The sequence below is a fragment of the Scyliorhinus torazame genome, chromosome 5 (assembly GCF_047496885.1).
Source record: "Scyliorhinus torazame isolate Kashiwa2021f chromosome 5, sScyTor2.1, whole genome shotgun sequence".
Lineage (NCBI taxonomy): Eukaryota > Metazoa > Chordata > Chondrichthyes > Carcharhiniformes > Scyliorhinidae > Scyliorhinus > Scyliorhinus torazame.
The window spans coordinates 99,861,950-99,884,974 of record NC_092711.1 but is presented as its reverse complement, the minus strand read 5'-3'; the positions used below and the strand labels follow the sequence as shown (position 1 = coordinate 99,884,974).

Sequence of the window (23,025 nt, the reverse complement as noted above, 5' to 3'; positions counted from 1 at the left end):
CCGATCAGCTGCCTCTGCTGCTTCCCTCTCTCCCACGAGCCTTTAATTTTCCTGATATTGAGTGGAGAATCCATCTTTCTGATGGATAATGAAGGTTCTGTGCACATTCTCCCCCAATATCCACATCACAGCAAAAAAGATCACGAGTCACTAATTAAGATTTTCGATGGGGCTGTATTTACCCAGCATTCCCGCAGTAGTGAATATCCCCCATTCACAGCAGAGGAATATGCTGCGCAGGCGCAGTAGTGACCCGTATTGGAGCATGCGCAGTGCGAGTAATGGCGACGAGGAGAGTCGCTCATTTGTCTCTGCAGGGGGAAGGATGCGGAAACTCTGACGGAACGATGGAGCTGGATCTGGAGAGGGAGGGTTTCTAAACACCTGGTGAGGGCCTCAAATCCAGAATCAGACTCTGCAAGTCCTGCGATTCCAGCTCCGCGTCTTTGTTTCCCCCAGACCGGGACAACACGTTTTAAAATCCATGCCCCGCTCTCGGGCTGCGCCTGTTATTCGCCGCCCAGAGGAGTCTTTGGGCCATATATTTATATTCAGTGAGAGGTCGCAGTCTCCGTCTCGTTACCTGAAGGAACTGCTTAGCCATTTGGTTTGCACTTTAACCCCACACTCCCAATCACTGCCCAGTGTGGAGGGGGCTGGGTAAGTCAGAGGATCTGCTCCTGGACCTGGTTAAAGCAGCAGCCTGTAGATCGGCAGGGGGTAACTCCGGCTGTCGGCCCCTCTTCTGTGGTCTTGTCGGTCCCTGGGTTGTCCTGGAGAGGGAGCGTGCGGTGTCTACCGGAACACTTGAGACCTTCCACACTGGTGGCCACCTCAGGGTGCAGAATGTCCCATAGACACTGGAAACAACATTCTGGTGTAGTTGAGAAAGAGCTTTGATTGGACCACAAGTTTGGGGAAACAAGAGAAAAACCCCATAGAAACTGGAATTGTCTGTTCTGAATTTCTATCCTGTACTAATGGTAATACTGACACTGTCAATGTATTTTACAAGGTACAAGAGGACGTTGATTTGCAGATGGGGAACTCAGACCAAACATCACATCAAGATCTGACAGAGTCACTTAATTCATCAGGACCTGAATATCATCGGTCCTTGAATGTGGAAGGAGAAATGTTTGTTGGTTCTGTCAGTGGGAAAAAATTTCAAACATCAGTGTGACTGGAAAAGCACCGAGACCCACACAACACACACCCGAGTGAGAGTGTTCCAGTGAACTGACTGTGGAAAGACTTTAACCAGTTACACAGCCTGAAAAAACAGCACATCATTCATAACGGGGAGAAACTGTACACGTGTTCTGTGTGTGGACGAGGCTTCAATTGATCATCCAGTCTGGAGAGACACCAGGACTCGTACACAATGGAGAAACCGTGGAAATGTGGGGATTGTGGGAAGGGATTCAATTACCCATCCCTGCTGGAAATGCATCGACGCAGTCACACTGGAGAGAGGCCATTCACCTGCTCTGTGTGTGGTAAGGGATTCATTCAGTCATCCCACCTGCTGACACATCAGCAAGTTCACATTGGTGAGAGGCTGTTTAACCAGTCAGACTGTGATAACTCTAAAAGCTCCGAGGACCTGGTGAAGCACCAGGTTGTTCGCACTGAGAGACAGTTCAGCTGCTCTCACTGTGGGAAGCTATTCAAACGATCACAGAATCTCATTGAACACGAACGCACTCATACTGGGGAGAGACCATTCACCTGCTCTGTGTGTGGGAAAGGATTCACACGATCATCCCACCTCGCTACTCACAGACTGGTTCACAGTGATAACAGACCTTTCAAATGTACTGAATGCGAGAAGAGTTATAAAACCACAAGTGATCTGCTGATACACCAGCGGGTTCACAACGAGGAGAGGCCGTTCAGATGTACAGTGTGTGGGAAGGGATTTACTCAGTTATCTGGCCTCCAGAAACACCAGCGAGTTCACACTGGGGAGAGGTCATTCACCTGCTCATTATGTGGAAAGGGATTCATTTATTTAATCAGCCTCAGATCACACCAACTTGTTCACTCGGATAAGAAACCTTTCAAATGTTCTGAATGTGAGAAGTGTTTTAAAACCACAAGTGTTCTGCTGAGCCATCAGCGAGTTCACACTGGGGAGAGGCCGTTCACCTGCTCTGACTGTGGGAAGGGATTCACGCGCTCATCCCATCTGCTGACACATCAGCACACGCACACCGGGGAGAGACCGTTCACCTTCTCTGAGTGTGAGAAGGGATTTACTCGGACAGCTCATCTGACACAGCAACAGGTTGATAAATGTCTGCAGAGTTTGGATTCTGCTGTTATTGCTGCTGTTAATCACATCCAGCACTGAACCATGTTCATTCTGACTGTTGGAGTTTGTTTTTGCTGATGTTAATAATCCCTATAACTGGGCTGGAGTTTAATCCTCTGAATATATGTCAAGTGAACTAATATTGTTTCAGACACCATCGAGACCTTCATTTCTCCAGGATAAGAGGAGATTAATTGATGTCCTGTTACTCACTGCTGCATTTTTGTGACCTTTCCTCCTTTCTAACTCGAGATTATTTCAGTTCTCACACCTTCAGTTACTCTCACAACCACGTCCCAGCTCCACATCACTTCCAGTGTGTCTGTCTTAGCTTTGGCATCCAGGGGAGGTATTGGTAACAAACCCAGGATCACTAAACACAAAAGCCAGTGATTTGTACTGTGGATCTGGTCAAGCACCAGGTTGTTCGCACTGAGAGACAGTTCAGTTGTTCTCACTGTGGGAAGCTGTTTAAACGATCACAGAATCTCATTGAACATGAACGCACTCACACTGGGATGAGTAACATGAAGGTGGTCAGTACAAATGTTACAACGACATCCGAAAAAGGATCCTTACAAACTTCTGCACTGTGGACCACCTAGAATCATATCATATCTCTGGGAAAATACTGCAGTCGACCAGCCGTGTGGAGGCAGCAGAAATTGGTTCAGTTTGTACTGATGTGCTTGTCTCCCCAATCACCGAGGATGGAGATGTTTCTGGAGCCTCCTCCTCCTGTGATTTGTTTAATTGTTCACCACCATGTCGATGTTGCAGGACTGCAGCTTTGATCTGAACTACTATGAGTGAGATCGCTTAGCCCTGCCTACAGCATGCTGCTTCCGCTGTTTAACACGTTTATAGTCTCCTGTTATAGGGTCACCAGATGGAATCTGTTTTATGGATAGCTGGTGCTGCTCCTGACATGTTCCCTCCACTCCATGTTGAACCAGGGTTGGTCCCTTGGCTTGATGGTAATGGTAGAGTGAGGGATATGCTGGCCTATGAGCTTACAGATTGTGTTTAAGTATTGTGCTGCTGGTGGCTCACAGCACCTCATGGATGCCCAGTTTTGATCTAGATCTGTCCAATTATTTTGTGCACTCCCAGAACTGGTTGATCTCCCCAAATGCATGACCTCACACTTCTCTGTGTTAAATTCCCTATTGCCCCTGTATTGCCCACTCCACCAATCCATCTCTATTGTTTTGGAGATGATAGCTATCCGCTACAATGTCCAGAATTTGGTCAATCTTTGTGTCGTCTGCAAATTTCCTAATCATGCTCCCTATGTTCACGTCCAAATTGTTACTATATAGCCCACATAGTTCCGAACACCGAGCCCTGTGGCACACCACTTGAAACAACTTTTCCAATTGCAAGGGCAGCCAATGACCCTATTACTGAGCCAATGTTTTATCCAGTTTGCCACATTACCCTGTATTCCATGGGCTTTCACTTTTTGCCACGTGGGAATTTGTCAAACGCCTTGCTAAAATCTATGTGCACAACATCTACTGCACTACCTTTTTCAACACTTCTTGTCACTTCCTCAAATAATTTGATCGAATTTGTGATGCAAGAACTCCCTTTAACAAATCCATGCTGTCCATCCCAGACTAGTCGATGCCTTTCTATGTGACAGTTAATCCTATCTCTCAGGATTAATTCTACTAATGGTGAGAATCAGCTCACTACCACAGGGAGTGGGTGAAGTGAAGAGTACAGATGTGTTGAAGGGGAAACTAGACAAACACAAGAGGGAGATGGGAATAGAGGATTACAATGAGAGATTTAGATGTGGAAAGATGGGAGGAGCTTGAGTGGAGCAGAAACCCCAGCAGGGACTGGTTGGGCTGAATGGTCTGTTGCTGTGCTGTATATCCTATGTAATCGAGCTCTGAATCCACGGTGTTATTTCTGTTTGTGTCGGGAAGCAGCATGACGTTAAACTGAGGACTAAAATCAAAATCTCCCAGGCTATTGTCCTTCCCACCCTGCTGTGTGGAGCAGAATCCTGGGGATGCTGTAGGAGCGACATCAAAGCTCTGGAACTCTTCCGGCAAAGACACCTGAGGACCATCATGAAAATTCAATAGCAGGACAAAAATCTCAAAACAACCTGGTTCCCCATCGTGCTGGGCTCAACAGCATGGAGACCATCCTCCAGAACATTCAACTGAGCGGCCAGGCCATATCTCTCACATGGATGACTATACAATCCACAAGCAGACCTTCAATGGGGATTGTCTCAGGGCAAACAACATCAAGGTGGTCAGTACAAATGATACAAGGACATCCAAAATAGGATCCTCACAAACCTCTGCACTGCAGACCACCTCTCTGGGAAAAGACTGCAATCGACCGGTCCATGTGGAAGCAAGACTGAAATTGGTTCAGTTTGTTTCAAGGACCATCAACCGCAAGCTCATAACACCCGACATTCCCAGAGAAAGACCAGAGATGGAGCAGCTACAGAGGTTCCCCCTAAGCACCAACAGCAACATAAACTGCCAGTTCTGTGGACGTCCATGTCGATCCCACATCAGACCCTCAGTCACGAGAGGACCCACAGAAAACAATGTAATTAATGACAGCTTGGACATACTTGAACAATGTGGAGTTGACCTCAACATTATCCCTGTTCTCCGGATGGGATCACTGTACTCTGTCTGATTATTGCAGAGCTGTTAATGAAGTCAGTAAAAGACAGTCTGTTGTTGGGCGCTTGATTATAGAAATGTAGAAAATTGAAGGAGTGGCCATTTGGCCCTTCGAGCCTGTTGCCCCATTCATCATGATCATGGCTGATCTCCCAAGTCAGTAACCTATTCCTGCTTTTCCCTCATATCCTTTGATCCCTTTAGCCCCAAGCTCTATATTATCTGGTGTCTGAAACCACAGGGTTCAATATTTAGAGTCAACAAGATGAACAAGGATGTGTTCATCAGGGCCCAATTCTCCAGCTGGATATTCACAGGAGAAAGTCAGTCTGTTATCCAACACATTGAGGGAATTGAACAGAGAAAAATCCCGATTGTAAGAACCCGCAAATCATTTGTAAATAACTGTCAAATGTTGGCAGGTTCCAACTGTCGAATTCCATCACATTGAAGTCAGTGAGAGGTGGGAGAGTGGTTATTCTGGAACTAAAAAACACCAGTTAGATCACAGCTAGAGTACTAAGTACAGTTCTGGTCACTGCATTACAGAGAATAGGGACTAGCTCAGTCTCAGCCAGTAGAAACATGGTGTGCTGAATGGCCTCCTCTGTTAACTTTTAGGATTCCGTGATGACAAGTGGTTCTTGTGTTTTCATCCAAGACTGGTCACGGCCCAGTCATTTACTCCCAAGTGTTGATGTGATGGTTCAAGCCAAGAGGTGTCTTATGGAATCTGTGGTTCAAGCTTGTATTTTTAGGGACAGATGCTCATTGAAAAGGGAAACTGAGAAAGGAAACTGACTCTCAGCTGTCAAAGAATCTAAGACCGAAATTGAGTCGAATCGTATCAAAGGACAAAGAGAACCGTCAGAGCTCAGTCGCAGATGATGGATTCAGTGGTGCAGTACAGGCAGGTTGAGGAGTCTGGATCCAGAAGCTGAAAATAAGCAAAGATGCAGTTTCTGAAGCTAACATTGGGGGAGATAAACCATCCAGATCATCGTAAGACCATATGATATAGGAGCAGAATTAGCCCATTTGGCCCATCAAGTCTACCCAGCCATTGAATCATGTCTGATATGTTTCTCATCCCAATTCTCCTGTCTTCTCCCCATAACCCATGGAGAGGGGTAGGTAGTGCTGAGGAAGGAGGGATGCTGCAGAAGAACTTGGACAGGCTAGGAGAGTGGGCAAGTAAGTGGCAGATGGAATACAATATGGAAAAGTGAGAGGTTCTGCACTTTGGAAGGAGGAATAGAGGCAGAGACTACTTTCTACATGGGAAAAGGCTTCAAAATCAGAAGCACAAAGGGACTTAGGAGTCCTTGTTCACGATTCTCTAGGTTAACATGCAGGTTCAGTTGGCAGTTGCGAAGGCAAATGCAATGTTACCATTCATGTCGAGAGGGCTCAAATACAAGAGCAGGGATGTACTTCTGAGGCTGTGTAAGTCTGGTCAGACCCCATTTGAAGTATTGTGAGCAGTTCTGGTCCCCGTGTCTAAGGAAGGATGTGCTAGCTTTGGAAAGGATCCAGAGGAGGTTCACAAGAATGATCCCTGGAATGAAGAGCTTCTCATATGAGGAGTAGTTGAGGATTCTGGGTCTGTACTCGATGGGGTTTAGAAGGATGAGGACGGATCTCCTGAGTCTTACATAATACCGTGCGGCCTAGAAAGAGTGGACGTGGAGAAGATGTTTCCACGACTAGGAGAAAATAGAACCCGATGGCAAAGCTTCAAACTGAAGGGACGATCCTTTAAAACAGAGATGAGGAGGAATCTCTTCAGCCAGAGGGTGGTGAATCGTGGGACGCATTGCCACAGAAGGCTGTGGAGGTCAAGTTACTGAGTGTGTTTAAGACAGATATGGATAGGTTCCTGATTAATAAGGGGATCAGGGGTTATGGGGAGAAGGCAGGAGAATGGGGATGACTAAATGGCAGAGCAGACTCGATGGGCTGAATGGCCTAATTCTGCTCCTGTATCTTATGGTGTTAATGTAATAAAACATCCCAAGGTGTTTCAGAAAGAAGAATATGACATTGAGTCACATCGGCTGATATTAGGGTAAATGGACAAACCTTGATTGGAGAGGGAGATTTAAACAAGTATCTTTAATCAGTGCTGAGAAGTGGAGACTGCAGGGAGCTTGAGGGAGGCCTTCAAAGAAACTTACGTGTCAAAGATATAAAAAAACACTCAACAGACTGCATTTAACACAAAAACAGATGTTTGATTTTTATCCAGAATATATAAGTAGGCTGGAGTTTATTAACATCAGCGGAAACACACTCCAATGAACATGATTTAGACATGAATGTCATTCCTAACATAACCAATCATTGTTATATGTGAACTCGCTGGTGTTTCCGCAAGTTTGATTATTGAGTGAATCCCTGGCCACATTCGGAGCAGGTAAATGGGCTCTCCCAAGAGTGAACTCGCCAGTCTGTCAGCAGAGTGGATAACTAGGGAATCCCTTCCCACACACAGAACATAAAAATGGCCTCCCCCTGTTTGAATGCGCTGATGAATTTCCAACTCGGTTGGTCAACCGAATCCTTGCCCACAGTCCCGACATTTAAACGTTTTTTTCCCTGTGTGAACACGCCGGTGTTTCCGGAGTTTATGAATTGGCAAATCCCATTTTACACACAGAGCAGGTGAACGGTCTCTTCTCAGTGTGAACCTGCTGGTGTTTCTGTAGGTTTAATGACTGAGTGAATCCCTTCCCACACTTGGAGCAGGTAAACGGTGACGCCCTGGTGTGACTCCGCTGTTGTTTCCGGAGTGTGAATGAATCAGCAAATCCCTATTTAGACCCAGTGTAGGTGAACGGTCTCTTCCCCCTGTGAACCCGCTGGTGTCTCCGCAAGGTGGATGGATCAGCAAATCCCTTTTTACTCACCGTGCAGGTGAACGGTTTCTTCCCAGTGTGAATTCGCTGGTGTTTCTGTAGGTTTGATGAATTCACAAATCCCTTTTTACACACAGTGCAGGTGAATGGTCTCTCCCCAGTGTGAACTCGCTGGTGTGTCAGCAGGGTGCATGATTGAGTGAATCCCTTCCCACACTGAGAGCAGGTGAATGGTCTCGCCCCAGTGTGAACTCGCTGGTGTAGGTTTGATGAATTAGTAAATCCCTTTTTGCACACAGTGCAGGTGAATGGTCTCGAACCCGCTGGTGTTGCTGTAGGTTTGATGAATTAGTAAATCCATTCCCACGCACCGAGCAGGTGAATGGTCTCTCCCCAGTGTGAACCCGCTGGTGTTGCTGTAGGTTTGATGAATTAGTAAATCCACTCCGACACACAGATCAGGTGAATGGTCTCTCCCCAGTGTGAACTCACTGGTGTTGTTGTAGGTTTGATGAATTAGTAAATCCACTCCCACACACAGAGCAGGTGAATGGTATCTCCCCAGTGTGAACTCACTGGTGAGTCTGCAGGGTGGATGACTGTGTGACTTCCTTCCCACACTTGGAGCAGGTGAACGGTCTCTCCCCATTGTGAACCCGCTTGTGTTGCCGTCAGTTGGATGAATCAGCAAATCCCTTTGTGTACACAGTGAAGGTGAATGGCCTCTCCTGTATGATGGCGCCGATGAAGTTTCAGGCGAGATGGGTAACTGAATCCCTTCCCACAGTCCCCACATTTCCACGGTTTCTCCCCAGTCTGACTACACTTGTGTTCTGACAGGTCAGATGATCGGCTGAATCCTCGTCCACATACAGAACACGTGTACGGTTTTCCCCCACTGTGAACAATATTTTTTCCTTTCATTTTTAAACTTTGTTGATGTTCCGATCATATACGGACGATGGTAAATTGGGAGGCTCGTGTGATCTTGATGTGAAGTTGGTTTGTGTTTCCCATATGCAAATCCTTTGAATCTCCTGTGAAATTGATTGAAAACAGAAAATAGGGAGTGAGAGAGAACCACAAAAACACAAAGGCAGGTTGTGAAATTGAGCTGAATGAATCTTGTCATTTGTGGGGCCGGCACTGGGAAAAAGTCACCATGAAAACTGCTGGATTGTTGTAAAAACCCAACTGATTCACTGATGTCCTTCAGGGAAGGGAAGCTGCCAAACTGGAGTCCCACTCACTCACTTATCACCCCTGTGCTCACTGACCTACATTGGCACTCGGCTAAGCAACATCTCAATGCAACATTCACACCCTTGTTTGCAAATTTTGCTCTTTGCTATTTCCAGCTACACAGATGTTTAATTCTTGAACCACAGATCAAACACAAATACTTACATTCAGGTCCTGATGAACTGAGTGACTGCCAGATTTTAACGTGAATCTTAGTATTCCAGAGGGAGGTGGGGGAGGGGGAGAAAGCGAGAGAAGGGATTTTATATGTTGACAGGCGGTTGTCCCTCTCCCCACGGACGTTTTGCATTGTTTTCCAAGGGTCACACCAGCCCCAGAGACATGGAACCCCTCACAGGTAAGAGAGCAGAGCACTAAAAGCTCAAAGGTGTTGATAAATGCTCAGACATACTTAGCTGTGAAGCAGTTTCACAGTTTTTCATGTTAACATCTCCCACTGTAGCCTGCAGCTGGAAAGATATCAGAAGCTCTGGAGTCGGAGGAAAATCCCCCAGTTGAGGAGAACGGGGATGATGTCACCACGCAATTGGAGGTGCGTGATGACATCACAGACAGGAAGACTGAACATCTGGATCTGTGCGAACCAGTGATCGCCACACATTATGGAAGATGTGATGGTCCTTGAGAGAGTAGAGGAGACTTACCAGAATAGTTCCAGGAATGAGGGATTTTAGTTGCAATGTTAGGTTGGAGAAACTGCGGTTGTTCTCCTTGGAGCAAAGGAGATTCATAGGTGTTCAAGTTTCTGGTTGGTCTCAGTAAAGTAGCTAAAGAAACGTTGCTCCTACCAGCTGATTGTAAAAGGATTTCAGGACACAGATTTAAGATTTGGAGCAAGAACTACAGGGCAAAATGAGGAAGAAATTTTACAGTGAGTGGTAATGACTTGGAACTCAATGCTTACGCTGAAAGTGCGATAATATCCAGGTCCTGATGTCATTGAATTTACAGTGCAGAAGGAGACCATTCGGCCCATCAAGTCTGCACCGGCTCTTGGAAAGAGCACCCCATCCAAGGTCAACACCTCCACCCTATCCCCATAACCCAGCAACCCCACTCAACACTAAGGGCAATTTTGGACACGAAAGGCAATTTATCATGGCCAATCCATCTAACCTGCACATCTTTGGACTGTGGGAGGAAACGGGAGCACCCGGAGGAAACCCACGCAGACACGGGGAGGACGTGCAGACTCCGCACAGACAGTGACCCAAGCCGGAATTGAACCTGGGACCCTGGAGCTGTGAAGCAATTGTGCTATCCACAATGCTACCGTACTGATGAATCGAGTGATGCTGTCAGAGTTTGATGTCAGGTTTTGTTTATGTTTCCTGCCTGCAATTCCTTTTCTAATACCCTGAAAATGAAAGTAACAAAAGCCATCTTTGTCAGTCCAAAATCAAAATACAGGAAAAAAATAAACCTATTCTTGGTTTGAGTTTACTTTGTGTAAATCCTCCCTTTCTAACGCCCTGTAAAAGGAGTTTCCACAATTCATTTCTGTCAGCCCAGGATAGAAATTTACTACATTCTTCCCTCCTGCTCCCTGGACCAGGATGACAGCTCATACTCCCTGCTACACTTTACCCTCGTCATCAGCCATTGCTCAATTTCAGGATGACCTTTACTCAAGGTTGTGAGTTTCTGACATGGTTCTTGATATGACTGGACACAGTCGTAGATCTTTAGACACATGGAAGAGGATGTTCCAAGAGGTAGTGAGAACTAAAAAGCAGAATGTCTTTCTCTTCCTTTTCTTCTCTGCCTCAACAATAAGACATTGGGACTCAAAGGCTAATGTAGTTTGATGGTTGTCTTCATTCTGAACAATGGGTAACAAACTCCTCCCAAAACATTGAATAAAAGCAAATTACTGTGAATGCTGGAATCTCAAACCAAAAAGAAAATGCAGGTAAATCTCAGGCCTGGCAGCATCTGTAGGGAGACAAAATAGCTAACGTTTTGAGTCCAGATGACCACTCGAAACGTTAGCTCTTTTCTCTCCCGACAGATGGTGCCAGACCTGCTGAGATTTTCCAGCATTTTCTTTTTGGTTCCTCCCAAAAAATTCTCCCCCTTCAAAACATCCCAAAAGATGTGCTTGTTAGGTGAATTGGACATTCTGAATTCTCCCTCTGTTGTACCCAAACAGGCGCCGGAGTGTGGCGCCAAGGGGATTTTCACAATGCTTCATTGCAGGGTTAATGTAAACTTACTTGTGACAAGAAAGATTTTTAAAAATTATTGCCCCCGACAAAGATGGCGACTCCGCATGCGCCCTGGTGCGCTACCCCGGTAAAGACGGCGGCCATTCACCTGGGCCGAACATGAGGAGCTGCAGCCCCGCTCAGTACAAATTAGGTCCGGTAAGCTCTTTTCCCAGATTTGCGACTCACACAACATGTTTACGGAGCGTTTCCGCCCACCACGTGCTTCTTTGCTCCCTCCGCACCGTCAATCGCCTCTTACCGATTTCAGATCTGAACAGAGCCGCAATCCATCGCCATTACCCACACTGCACATGCTTCAATCACAGCCCGATCCCGCCCCTCATTCACTCCGATTGGTTGGAGGATCAGCCGCTCTCGATCGGTCCTCCAGACCAGCCTCTACTCTTATTGGTCCGCAGCTGCCGTCAATCCACAAAGTGTTTACAAATCATCCCACCCACCGCCTGACGCTGACTCCGCTTCCCCGGGACAAACAAGGGCCGAGGTCACCCTTGCTCCAAACTGCACCTGTGCACCAAAATCCAGCAACTGCATCGCCCATGCGCCAGACCATTTCACCTGAGGAAGGAGCAGCGCTCCTAAAGCTAGTGACATCGAAACAAACCTGTTGGACTTTAACCTGGTGTTGTAAGACTTCGTACCAGCTCACAATGACCGGGGAGTGATTGACGGCACCTCTCGACCAATAGGAAGAGGGGCGGGGTGGAGGTCCGAGCGGGAGCGACTGCTCCTGCAACCAATCAAAGTGAACGAGGGGCGGGGCTGAGCCCGGATCTTCCTCATTGGCTGATACTCTGCATCATTTTGGAAGCTGATTTGTCTCAAACTCCAGGAGAAAACTGGACCTTTCTGTTTGTGGCTTTAAACAGAGGAAACCCTGTGGGTGTGGAGCAAACATTTCAACATTTGTTACTGAAATGTGGGAACTCACCAGATAGGAGCTTCCAAACCCTGGTCACCCTCGCCTGGAAGGACAAGGGCAGCAGACTCTTAAGGAGCAGACTTCCCAGGGAGGCAATGGACAAGCAATCCAGACAGCCAGGGTAATGATTTTGTGATAATAAAAGCAAGATACTGCAGATGCTGGAAATCTAATAAAATCAGAAATTACCGAAGGAGACTCAAAATGTTCATTATTTTTCTCTCTCCACAGATACTGCCAGACCCGCTGAGTTAATGCCACAAATCAGCTGTTTTTATTATAATGGTACCTGAGTTTAAATCCTACCACGGCTGAATTTGAATTCAATAAAAATATTGTGAGCGTGGATCAATTGTCATAAAAACTCATCTGGTTCTCTTAATGCCCTTTTGGGAAGGAAATCAGCCATCCTTACCCAATCAGGTCTACATGTGACACGATTCATAAACAATTCAAGGGCGGGACTTCCGGGTGCGGCGATGACCAGCTAAGTCGCACGTTTCGGCACCTCCCGTTTTAACGGACTTTTGGGCTCTTATCGGGAGCCCCAACGGCAATTTTCGAAGGCTAAACCCACTGTGAGGCGACATTTAGGGCAGCACGGTAGCCTTGTGGATAGCACAATTGCTTCACAGCTCCAGGGTCCCAGGTTCGATTCCGGCTTGGGTCACTGTCTGTGCGGAGTCTGCACATCCTCCCCGTGTGTGCGTGGGTTTCCTCCGGGTGCTCCGGTTTCCTCCCACAGTCCAAAGATGTGCAGGTTAGGTGGATTGGCCATGCTAAATTGCCCTTAGTGTCCAAAATTGCCCTTAGTGTTGGGTGGGGTTACTGGGTTATGGGGATAGGGTGGAGGTGTTGACCTTGGGTAGGGTGCTCCTTCTGCACTGTAAATTCTATGAAATAGAAGGGAGTCCCCCCGGATGTGAATGGACAGAAGAGATAATAGTGGCCAGATTACGGAGGATCCTCTGGAGCAGCGACAAAGAAGGGAAGTGAGAAGCAAGATGGCGGCGGAGGGAGGCCAGTTGGTATGGGGCCTGGAACAGCAGGAGTTCCTCCGGCGATGTGTGGAGGAGCTCAAGAAGGAGGTGCTGGCGCCGATGCTGCAGGCGATTGAGGGGTTAAAGGAGGTACAGAAGACCCAAGAGATGGAGCTCCGTGGAGTGAAGGCAAAGGCTGCCGAAAATGAGGACGAGATACAGGGCTTGGTGGTGAAGACGGAGACGCACGAGGCACTGCATAAGAGGTGTATGGAGAGACTGGAAGCCTTGGAAAATAGCTCGAGGAGGAAGAACTTAAGAATCTTGGGTCTTCCCGAAGGGGCAGAGGGAGTGGACGTTGGGGCGTATGTGAGCACGATGCTCCATACCTTAATGGGAGCTGAGGCCCCGACGGGCCCCCTGGAAGTGGAGGGAGCATATTGAGTCCTCGTGAGAAGACCAAAGGCAGGAGAAATACCTCGAGCAATAGTGGTGAGGTTCCACCACTACAAGGACAGGGAGATGGTCCTAAGATGGGCGAAAAAGACACGGAGCAGCAGGTGGGAGAACGCGGTGATCCGCGTGTATCAGGATTGGAGTGCGGAGGTGGCGGGAAGGAGGGCGAGTTTCAATCGGGCCAAGGCGGTGGTCCACAAGAGGAAAGTGAAGTTCGGAATGTTGCAGCCGGCAAGACTGTGGGTTACACACCAGGGTAAACACCACTACTTCGAGACGGCAGAAGAGGTGTGGACATTTATCGAAGAGGAGAAGTTGGACTAGATTGGAGAAAGAGTGTTTGAAATGAAGTAGTGAGGTGGTGGCAAGGAACTGTGAATCAGATGGGGGGGGGGGAGAAGAAGGGGGGGAAAAAAATTCTTTCCCCTCGAAGGGGGGGCGGCACGAAGAAATGTGGGCGCCGGTGGGGAAGGAGAGAGGGAGCTGCTCCATCAGGGGCGGGGCCGAGAGGGAAGCGCGGGCTTTGTCCCTGCGCTATGGAAATTGTGGCGGGAAAAGGGGGCGTAGGAAGGAGGGGGCCTCACATGATGGGAGGCTAAGGATAAACGGGGGAAGGCGAGGTCAGCCAGAGTTTGCTGACATCCGGAAGCAATATGGGGGGAGCAACTAAGCTAGAGAGGGATCTAGCGGGGGGGAGGGGGTGGTTAACTGGGTTGCTGCTGCTAAGGGGAAGGGGGAGCTGTTACGGGATGGGATGGTCGGGATGGGAGGGCGCCGTCGGGGGGAAAAGCGGGTGCGTGGGAACCGGGTGAGGAGCTGGTCTAAAAAAGGGGATGGCTAGTCGACGAGGGGGGGGGGGTAAAGAGCCCCCCAACCCCGTTGATCACGTGTAACGTGAGAGGGTTGAACGGGCTGATTAAGAGGGCAAGGGTACTTGCGCACCTAACGAAGCTAAAGGCAGACGTGGTCATGCTGCAGGAGACGCATCTGAAACTGGCGGATCAGGTCAGATTAAGGAAAGGATGGGTGGGACAGGTATTCCACTCGGGCTTGGATGCGAAAAATAGAGGGGTGGCAATACTGGTGGGGAAACGGGTATTGTTTGAGGCGAAGAACATAGTGGCGGACAGTGGGGGTAGATACATGATGGTGAGTGGCAGACTGCAAGGTGAGGCAGTGGTGCTGGTGAATGTATATGCCCCGAACTGGGATGACGCAAACTTTATGAAGCGTATGTTGGGGCGCATCCCGGACCTGGAGATGGGAAAGTTGGTAATGGGGGGGGGGGGGGGGGGGGACTTCAACACGGTGATGGACCCAGGGCTGGACCGGTCCAGATCTAGGTGCTTAAGGGCTGTATGGAGCAGATGGGAGGAGTGGATCCCTGGAGATTTACTAGGCCTAGGAGTAAAGAGTTTTCCTTCTTCTCCCATGTCCACAAAGTGTACTCCCGGAGAGACTTCTTTGTCCTGGGAAGGTTGCTGATCCCGAAGGTGGCAGGAACGGAGTATTCGGCTATAGCCATTTCAGATCATGCCCCACATTGGGTAGATCTGGAAGTAGGAGAGGAAAAGGAACAGCGCCCACTCTGGAGATTAGATATGGGACTGTTGGCGGACGAGGGGGTATGTGTAAGGGTGAGGGGATGTATTGAAAGGTACCTAGAGATTAATGATGACGGAGAGGTCCAGGTGGGAGTGGTCTGGGAGGCGCTGAAGGCGGTGGTTAGAGGGGAGCTGACCTCCATAAGGGCCCATAAGGGGAAACAAGAGGGTAAAGAAAGGGAGAGATTGTTGAGGGAGATTTTGAGGGTGGATAGGCAATATGCGGAGGCTCCAGATGAAGGGCTATACAGGGAAAGACGGAGATTGCACACGGACTTTGACTTGTTGGCCACGGGTAAGGCGGAGGCACAATGGAGGAAGGCACAGGGAGTGCAGTATGAATATGGAGAGAAGGCGAGCCGGCTGCTGGCCCAACAACTTAGGAAGAGGGGGGCGGCGAGAGAGATCGGAGGGGTTAGAGACGAGGAGGGAAAGATGGAACGGGGAGCGGAGAGGGTGAACGGGGTGTTTAAGGTATTTTACGAGAGGCTATATAAGGCTCAACCCCCGGAAGGGAAAGAGGGAATGATGCGTTTCCTAGACCAGCTGGAGTTCCCGAAGGTTGAGGAACAGGAGATGACAGGACTGGGAGCGCAGATTGAGGTGGAGGAGGTGGTAAAAGGAATTGGGAACATCCAGGCAGGGAAGGCCCCGGGACCGGATGGGTTCCCGGTGGAGCTCTATAGGAAATACGTGGACCTGCTGGCCCCACTTCTGACGAGAACCTTTAATGAGGCTAGGGAAAGGGGGACACTACCCCCGACGATGTCGGAGGCGACGATATCGCTGATCCTGAAAAGAGACAAAGACCCGCTGCAGTGCGGGTCATACTGGCCTATTTCCCTCTTGAACGTAGATGCCAAGCTTTTGGCCAAGGTGATGGCGACGAGGATAGAGGACTGTGTCCCTAGGGTGGTGCATGATGATCAAACGGGGTTTGTTAAAGGGAGGCAATTGAATGCTAATATACGGAGGCTGCTGGGGGTGATGATGATGCCCCCACCGGAGGGGGAGGCGGAGATAGTGGTGGCGATGGATGCAGAGAAAGCATTTGATAGAGTGGAGTGGGACTACCTGTGGGAAGTACTGAGGAGATTTGGATTTGGAGAGGGGTTCATTAGATGGGTTCAGCTCCTGTACAGGGCCCCGGTGGCAAGTGTGATTACAAATAAGCAACGATCTGACCACTTCCGACTATATAGGGGTACAAGACAGGGATGTCCCCTGTCCCCATTACTGTTTGAATTGGCAATTGAGCCACTGGCCATAGCGCTGAGGGGCTCCAGGAAGTGGAGGGGGGTACTTAGAGGAGGAGAAGAGCATCGGGTGTCATTATACGCGGATGATTTGTTGTTGTATGTCGCGGACCCAGTGGAGGGGATGCCTGAGATAATGCAGACACTCAGGGAGTTTGGAGAATTTTCAGGATATAAATTGAATATGGGGAAGAGTGAACTGTTTGTGATGCACCCCGGGGAACAGGGCAGGGGAATAGACGATTTACCGTTGAGGAGGGTAACAAGGGATTTCCGGTATTTGGGGATCCAGGTGGCCAGGAACTGGGGAACCTTGCATAAGCTTAACTTGGCACGACTGGTAGAGCAGATGGAAGAGGACTTTAGGAGGTGGGACATGGTGCCCCTGTCATTGGCGGGCAGGGTGCAGGCGGTTAAAATGGTGGTTCTTCCAAGGTTTCTTTTTGTGTTCCAGTGCCTCCCTGTACTGATTACAAAGGCCTTTTTTAAAAAGGTGGACAAGAGTATTATGAGCTTTGTGTGGGCTGGAAAGACCCCAAGAGTAAAGAGGGGGTTCCTGCAGCGCAGTAGGGACAGAGGGGGACTGGCACTGCCAAGTCTAAGTGATTATTATTGGGCCGCCAACGTGTCAATGATATGTAAGTGGATGAGGGAAGGGGAAGGAGTGGCGTGGAAAAGACTGGAGATGGCATCCTGTAGGGGAACTAGCCTAAAAGCACTGGCGACGGCGCCGTTGCCGTTCTGCCCGAAAAAATACACCACAAACCCAGTGGTGGGGGCAACTCTGAAATTTTGGGGGCAGTGGAGATGACATAAGGGAGTAACGGGTGCCTCAGTGTGGTCCCCGATAAGGAACAATCATAGGTTTGTCCCGGGAAGGATAGATGGGGGATTTAAATCTTGGCAGCGAGCAGGAATTGCGAAATTGGAGGACTTGTTCTTAGACGGGACGTTCGCGAGTCTGGGAGCACTGACAGAAAAATATGGGCTGCCACCTGGGAATGCATTTCGCTTTATGCAAGTGAGGACATTTGTGAGGCAACAGGTGAGGGAATTTCCACAGCTCCCGGCGCAAGAGATCCAGGACAGAGTGATTTCGGGGGCATGGGTGGGTGATGGTAGGGTGTCAGATATATATAGGGAAATAAGAGACGAAGGGGAGACGATGGTGGAGGAGCTGAAGGGAAAATGGGAGGAGGAGCTGGGGGAAGAGATAGAGGAGGGGCTGTGGGCAGATGCCCTAAGTAGGGTAAACTCTTCGTCCTCGTGTGCCAGGCTCAGCCTGATACAATTCAAGGTTCTACACAGGGCGCATATGACTGGAGCAAGGCTGAGTAGATTTTTTGGGGTGGAGGATAGGTGCGTGAGATGCGCGGGAAGCCCGGCGAACCACACCCACATGTTCTGGTCATGTCAGGTATTGCATGGGTTCTGGGTGGGTGTGGCAAAAGTGAATTCAAAGGTGGTGGGGGTCCGGGTCGAACCAGGCTGGGGGTTGGCTATATTTGGGGTTGCAGATGAGCCGGAAGTGCAGGAGGCGAGAGAGGCCGATGTTTTGGCCTTTGCATCCCTAGTAGCCCGGCGAAGGATTCTACATATGTGGAAAGAAGCTAAACCCCCGGGTGTGGAGGCCTGGATAAACGACATGGCAGAGTTCATAAAATTGGAGCGTATAAAGTACGCACTGAGAGGTTTGGCTCAAGGGTTCACCAGGCGGTGGCAACCGTTCCTCGACTATCTCGCAGAGCGATAAGGGAAAATAGGAAAGGTAGCAGCAGCAACCCAGGGGGGAGGGCGGGGGGGCGGGGGGGGGGGGGGGGGGGACTCATTTGGGTCCTCAGGGGTTTTATGTGTGTGTTTATATATTAGTTATTTATATTAGATTTTACTAAGTTACTGTTTTAGTTACTATTTCTGTTGTTTCTTATTTTGTTGTTGGCAGTTGCCGTTAGTTAGCATATTATTTATTTAAAAAACGATCAATGTATATATTATTACAAAGTTGTAAAATGGGAAATTTTTGTTTTTGTTTGATCGAAAAACTTTAATAAAATATATATATATTTTTTTAAAACAATTCAAGGGCTAAAGGAATAACTGAGCAGACGGGAAATGTCCCCATTAGAATAAGGAGTCTTCCTGGTCAGCAGAAGTGTTAGGCCAGGTTAGGGAGAAGGTTGATACTGCCATCATTGTGAACAACACAAAGTATTGTGTTATATATTGTAAATAACACAAAGGATAGAGAACCTAGTGGAGTGGTGTAGCGACAACAATCTCTCCTTCAATGCCAGCAAAACTAAAGAGCTGGTAATTGACTTCAGGAAGCAAAGTACTGTACACACCCCTGTCAGCATCAACAGGGCCGAGGTGGAGATGGTTAGCAGTTTCAAATTCCTAGGGGTGCACATCTCCAAAAATCTGTCCTGGTCCACCCACGTCGACGCTACCACCAAGAAAGCACAACAGCGCCTATACTTCCTCAGGAAACTAAGGAAATTCGGTATGTCCACATTGACTCTTACTAACTTTTACAGATGCACCATAGAAAGCATCCTATCAGGCTGCATCACAGCCTGGTATGGCAACTGCTCAGCCTAGGACCGCAAGAAGCTTCAGAGAGTCGTGAACACCGCCCAGTCTCCCCACAACAGCCTTCCCGTAACAGCCTCCCCGAACAGGCACCGGAATGTGGCGACTAGGGGCTTTTCACAGTAACTTCATTGAAGCCTACTTGTGACAATAAGCGATTTTCATTTCATTTCATTTCAGTCCATCACACGAACCTGCCTCCCATCCATTGACTCCATCTACACCTCCCGCTGCCTGGGGAAAGTGGGCAGTATAATCAAAGATCCCTCCCACCCGGCTTACTCACTCTTCCAACTTCTTCCATCGGGAAGGAGATACAGAAGTCTGACAACCACGCACGAACAGACTCAAAAACAGCTTCTTCCCCACTGTTACCAGGCTCCTAAATGACCCTCTTATGGACTGACTTCATTAACACTACACCCTGTATGCTTCATCCGATGCCAGTGCTTATGTAGTTACATTGTATATGTTGTGTTGTCCTATTATGTATTTTCTTTTATTCCCTTTTCTTCTCATGTACTTAATGATCTGTTGAGCTGCTCGCAGAAAAATACTTTTCACTGTACCTCGGTACACGTGATAATAAACAAATCCAATCCAATCTCCTGTACCTTGTGAATCAGATTTAACGGGGTGAATTTATATATATTTTCTGTATTGGACAATCACATTTAAATCTGGGGCTCAGGTGACGATATGAATTTGTGTTAGGTGACAAGATGTAGATCCATGTTTTATCCCTCGATGCCTTACACCCAGAGTGACAGTATTTCAGAACCAGTTGTGAAGCATGAATTCATCCTCAAAAGGACCACAAAAGTTCTATCACGGGAGAATCCACTGGAAGAATAGCTGCCCCTGTATATGGGAGCAATAGAATCTGTGAGGAACAGCTCCTCCAATCACAGATTCTGTCTCTCCCAATGTTGTTGCTTCTGCAGAGACAGAATCTGTGATTGGAGGAACAGCTTTGTCGTCCATTTTGAGGAAAGAAGCTGGCTGACGTACTGCCTGAGTCAGTGCTGTGTGGAGGAACCGTGTCTCCCTGGGACACAACTAGAGGGTTTCACAGCAGTGTGAGCTTTGGAAGGAGACGCAGACACGTAGAGCTTTCCCTTCTGCTGAGCAATATTTCATTATTTTTATACATCCCAGGAGGTGGGGTGCACAGCTCAGGAATTGGAGTAATCTCCACTATGAACTTACTCACTAATCACATCTGTCAAATTAGGAGTTGAGATCCAGGTTTCATTCTTCACTGCTGTTATTTGCAATAGAACGCTCACAGACAACATACAAAACCCCCGGTCTGAGCTGATCTCAGTGGGTGCAGTGAGGTTATCGATGGGTTTTGAATGTAAATCCACACAATAAAGATCAGAATTGGGTGAGTTTTTTCCTGCTTCACCGTCTGATCCAATAAACACTCGGCACCTATTCAGTTACCTTGCGTCAGATAGTTTGAATTCTCATTTTGGAAATGGAGTAAGGAGCTTTTTAAATAAATTAACCAAAACATCTTATTTATTGATTTCAATTTAAAACATGTAATATGTACGCAGTCTTTGGTATTTGTGCTATCTTCTCTACGAAAAGAAGTAAACTAAAAAAATACTCAACACAAATACTGACGATGATGTGATTATGTGACTACATCACTTAATAAAGGAGTTAGTGAGAGTGGAAAAGGAGACCCTGGAAACCAAAAATTAACTCCTGAAAATCAAAGAGCATCTCTCGAGAAAATCTCAAGAAGACCCATTGAAAAACATATATATTAAGCCCTGCAGTTGGATCTTTCAGACACTCAATTGTTGATTATGCACCAAAGATTGATTTAGAATTGAAGCAAAAGTTCAGAAATTTATTCTAAACAGGTTTCTGCTGAGAGTTCCTGGATTAAGGGGAAAGATCACAGATGGTGCTTTTAAAAATAGACACTGTGGCCCCCACAATAAATGCCATTTTCAGCATATTGAGTTCCAGCAGTTATAGGGATTAACATCAGCAGGAACCAAATATTGTCAGACTGTCAATACTAAACAACAGCAACAACAGCAGAATCCAACCTCTGCAGTCATTTATGAACTTGCTGATGTCTCTGGAGGCATCGTGACTGAGTGAATCCCTTCCCACACACACAGCAGTTGAATGGTTTCTTAGTGTGAGTGCGTTGGCGTGTCAGCAAGTTGAAAGACTTTGCGAATCCCTTCGCACACACTGAGCAGGTAAACGGTTTCTCCCCAGTGTGAGTGCGCTGGTGAGCAGTGAGGTTGGACGACGGATTGAATCCCTTCCCACACACGGAGCATGTGAATGGTCTCTCCGCAGTGTGAGTGTGTTGCTGAGCAGTGAGGTTGGACGACCGATTGAATCCCTTCCCACACACGGAGCATGTGAATGGTCTCTCCCCAGTGTGAGTGTGTTGCTGAGCAGTGAGGTTGGACGACCGATTGAATCCCTTCCCACACACGGAGCATGTGAATGGTCTCTCCCCAGTGTGAGTGTGTTGCTGAGCAGTGAGGTTGGACGACCGATTGAATCCCTTCCCACACACAGAGCATGTGAATGGTCTCTCCGCAGTGTGAGTGTGTTGGTGAGCAGTGAGGTTGGATGACTGCCTGAAACTCTTTCCACAGGAGGTGCAGCCGAATGGTTTCTCTTCAGTGTGAATTCGCTGGTGTCTCAGAAGGGTGGGTAAAACTGTGAATCCCTTCCCACACACAAAGCAAGTAAACGGTCTTTCCCCAGTATGGAGCCGCTGGTGTACAATGAGGGAGGATGCCTGTCTGAAACTCTTTCCACAGGAAGTGCAGCTGAATGGTTTCTCCTTAATGTGAACTCGCTGGTGTGACAGCAAGTGGGATGATCCGGTGAATCCCTTCCCACACACAGAGCAGGTGAACGGCCGCTCACCTCCATGAACACGCTGGTGTGACAGCAGGTGGAATGACTGAGTGAATCCCTTCCCACAGTCGGAGCAGGCGAACGGCCTCTCCCCAGTGTGAGTGCGTTGATGTACAGTGAGTGCTGAAGAATGCCTGAACCTCTTTCCACAGGAGGTGCAGATGAATAGCTGTGAAAACTGCTGGTGAGACCAAATGCCAGATGACTGAATGAATCCCTCCCCACACACAGAGCACGTGAATGGCCTCTCCCCAGTGTGAACGGAATTGTAGCTCCAGTATACAGGAGGTTGAGAGTAGTGAGGTCATGAGTAAGGTTTCAAAGTTGCTGGAGTGCACTGGCAGGCTTGTAGGTGGTTTAAAGTGTGTCTTCTTCAATGCCAGGAGCATCTGCAATAAGGTGGGTGAACTTGCGGCATGGGTTGGTACCTGGGACTTCGATGTTGTGGCCATTCTGGAGACATGGATAGAGCAGGGACAGGAATAGTTGTTGCAGGTGCCGTGGTTTCGATATTTCAGTAAGCTCAGGGAAGGTGGTAAAAGAGGGGGAGGGGTGGCATTGTTAGTCAAGGACAGTATTACGGTGACAGAAAGGACGTTTGATGAGAACTCGTCTACTGAGGTAGTATGGGCTGAGGTTAGAAACAGGAAAGGAGAGGTCACCCTGTTCAGGGTTTTCAATGGGCCTCCGAAAAGTTCCAGAGATGTAGAGGAAAGGATTGCAAAGATGATTCTGGATAGGAGCGAAAGCAACAAGGTAGTTGTTATGGGGGACTTTAACTTTCCAAATATTGACTGGAAACGCTATAGATTGAGTACGTTAGATGGGTCTGTTTTTGTCCAATGTGTGGAGGAGGGTTTCCTGACACAGTTTGTAGATAGGCCAACGAGAGGCGCGGCCATATTGGATTTGGTACTGGGAAATGAACCAGGACAGGTGTTAGATTTGGAGGTAGGTGAGCACTTTGGTG

General features: G+C 48.1%; 1 protein-coding gene and 1 long non-coding RNA gene across 2 annotated transcripts in view; one reads left to right on the top strand and one right to left on the bottom strand.

Moving 5' to 3' along the window:
* The window catches only part of LOC140419167 (uncharacterized), a 415,920-nt gene that overhangs the window by 168,687 nt on the left and 224,208 nt on the right, over positions 1-23,025 (bottom strand). The gene's annotated exons all lie outside the window — the stretch shown is intronic.
* On the top strand, positions 394-5,032 carry LOC140419156 (uncharacterized). The gene is made up of 2 exons (XM_072502922.1): positions 394-660; positions 1,016-5,032. Exon 2 carries the CDS (start codon positions 1,385-1,387, stop codon positions 2,354-2,356), a length of 972 nt encoding a protein of 323 aa, XP_072359023.1. The 5' UTR covers positions 394-660; positions 1,016-1,384; the 3' UTR covers positions 2,357-5,032.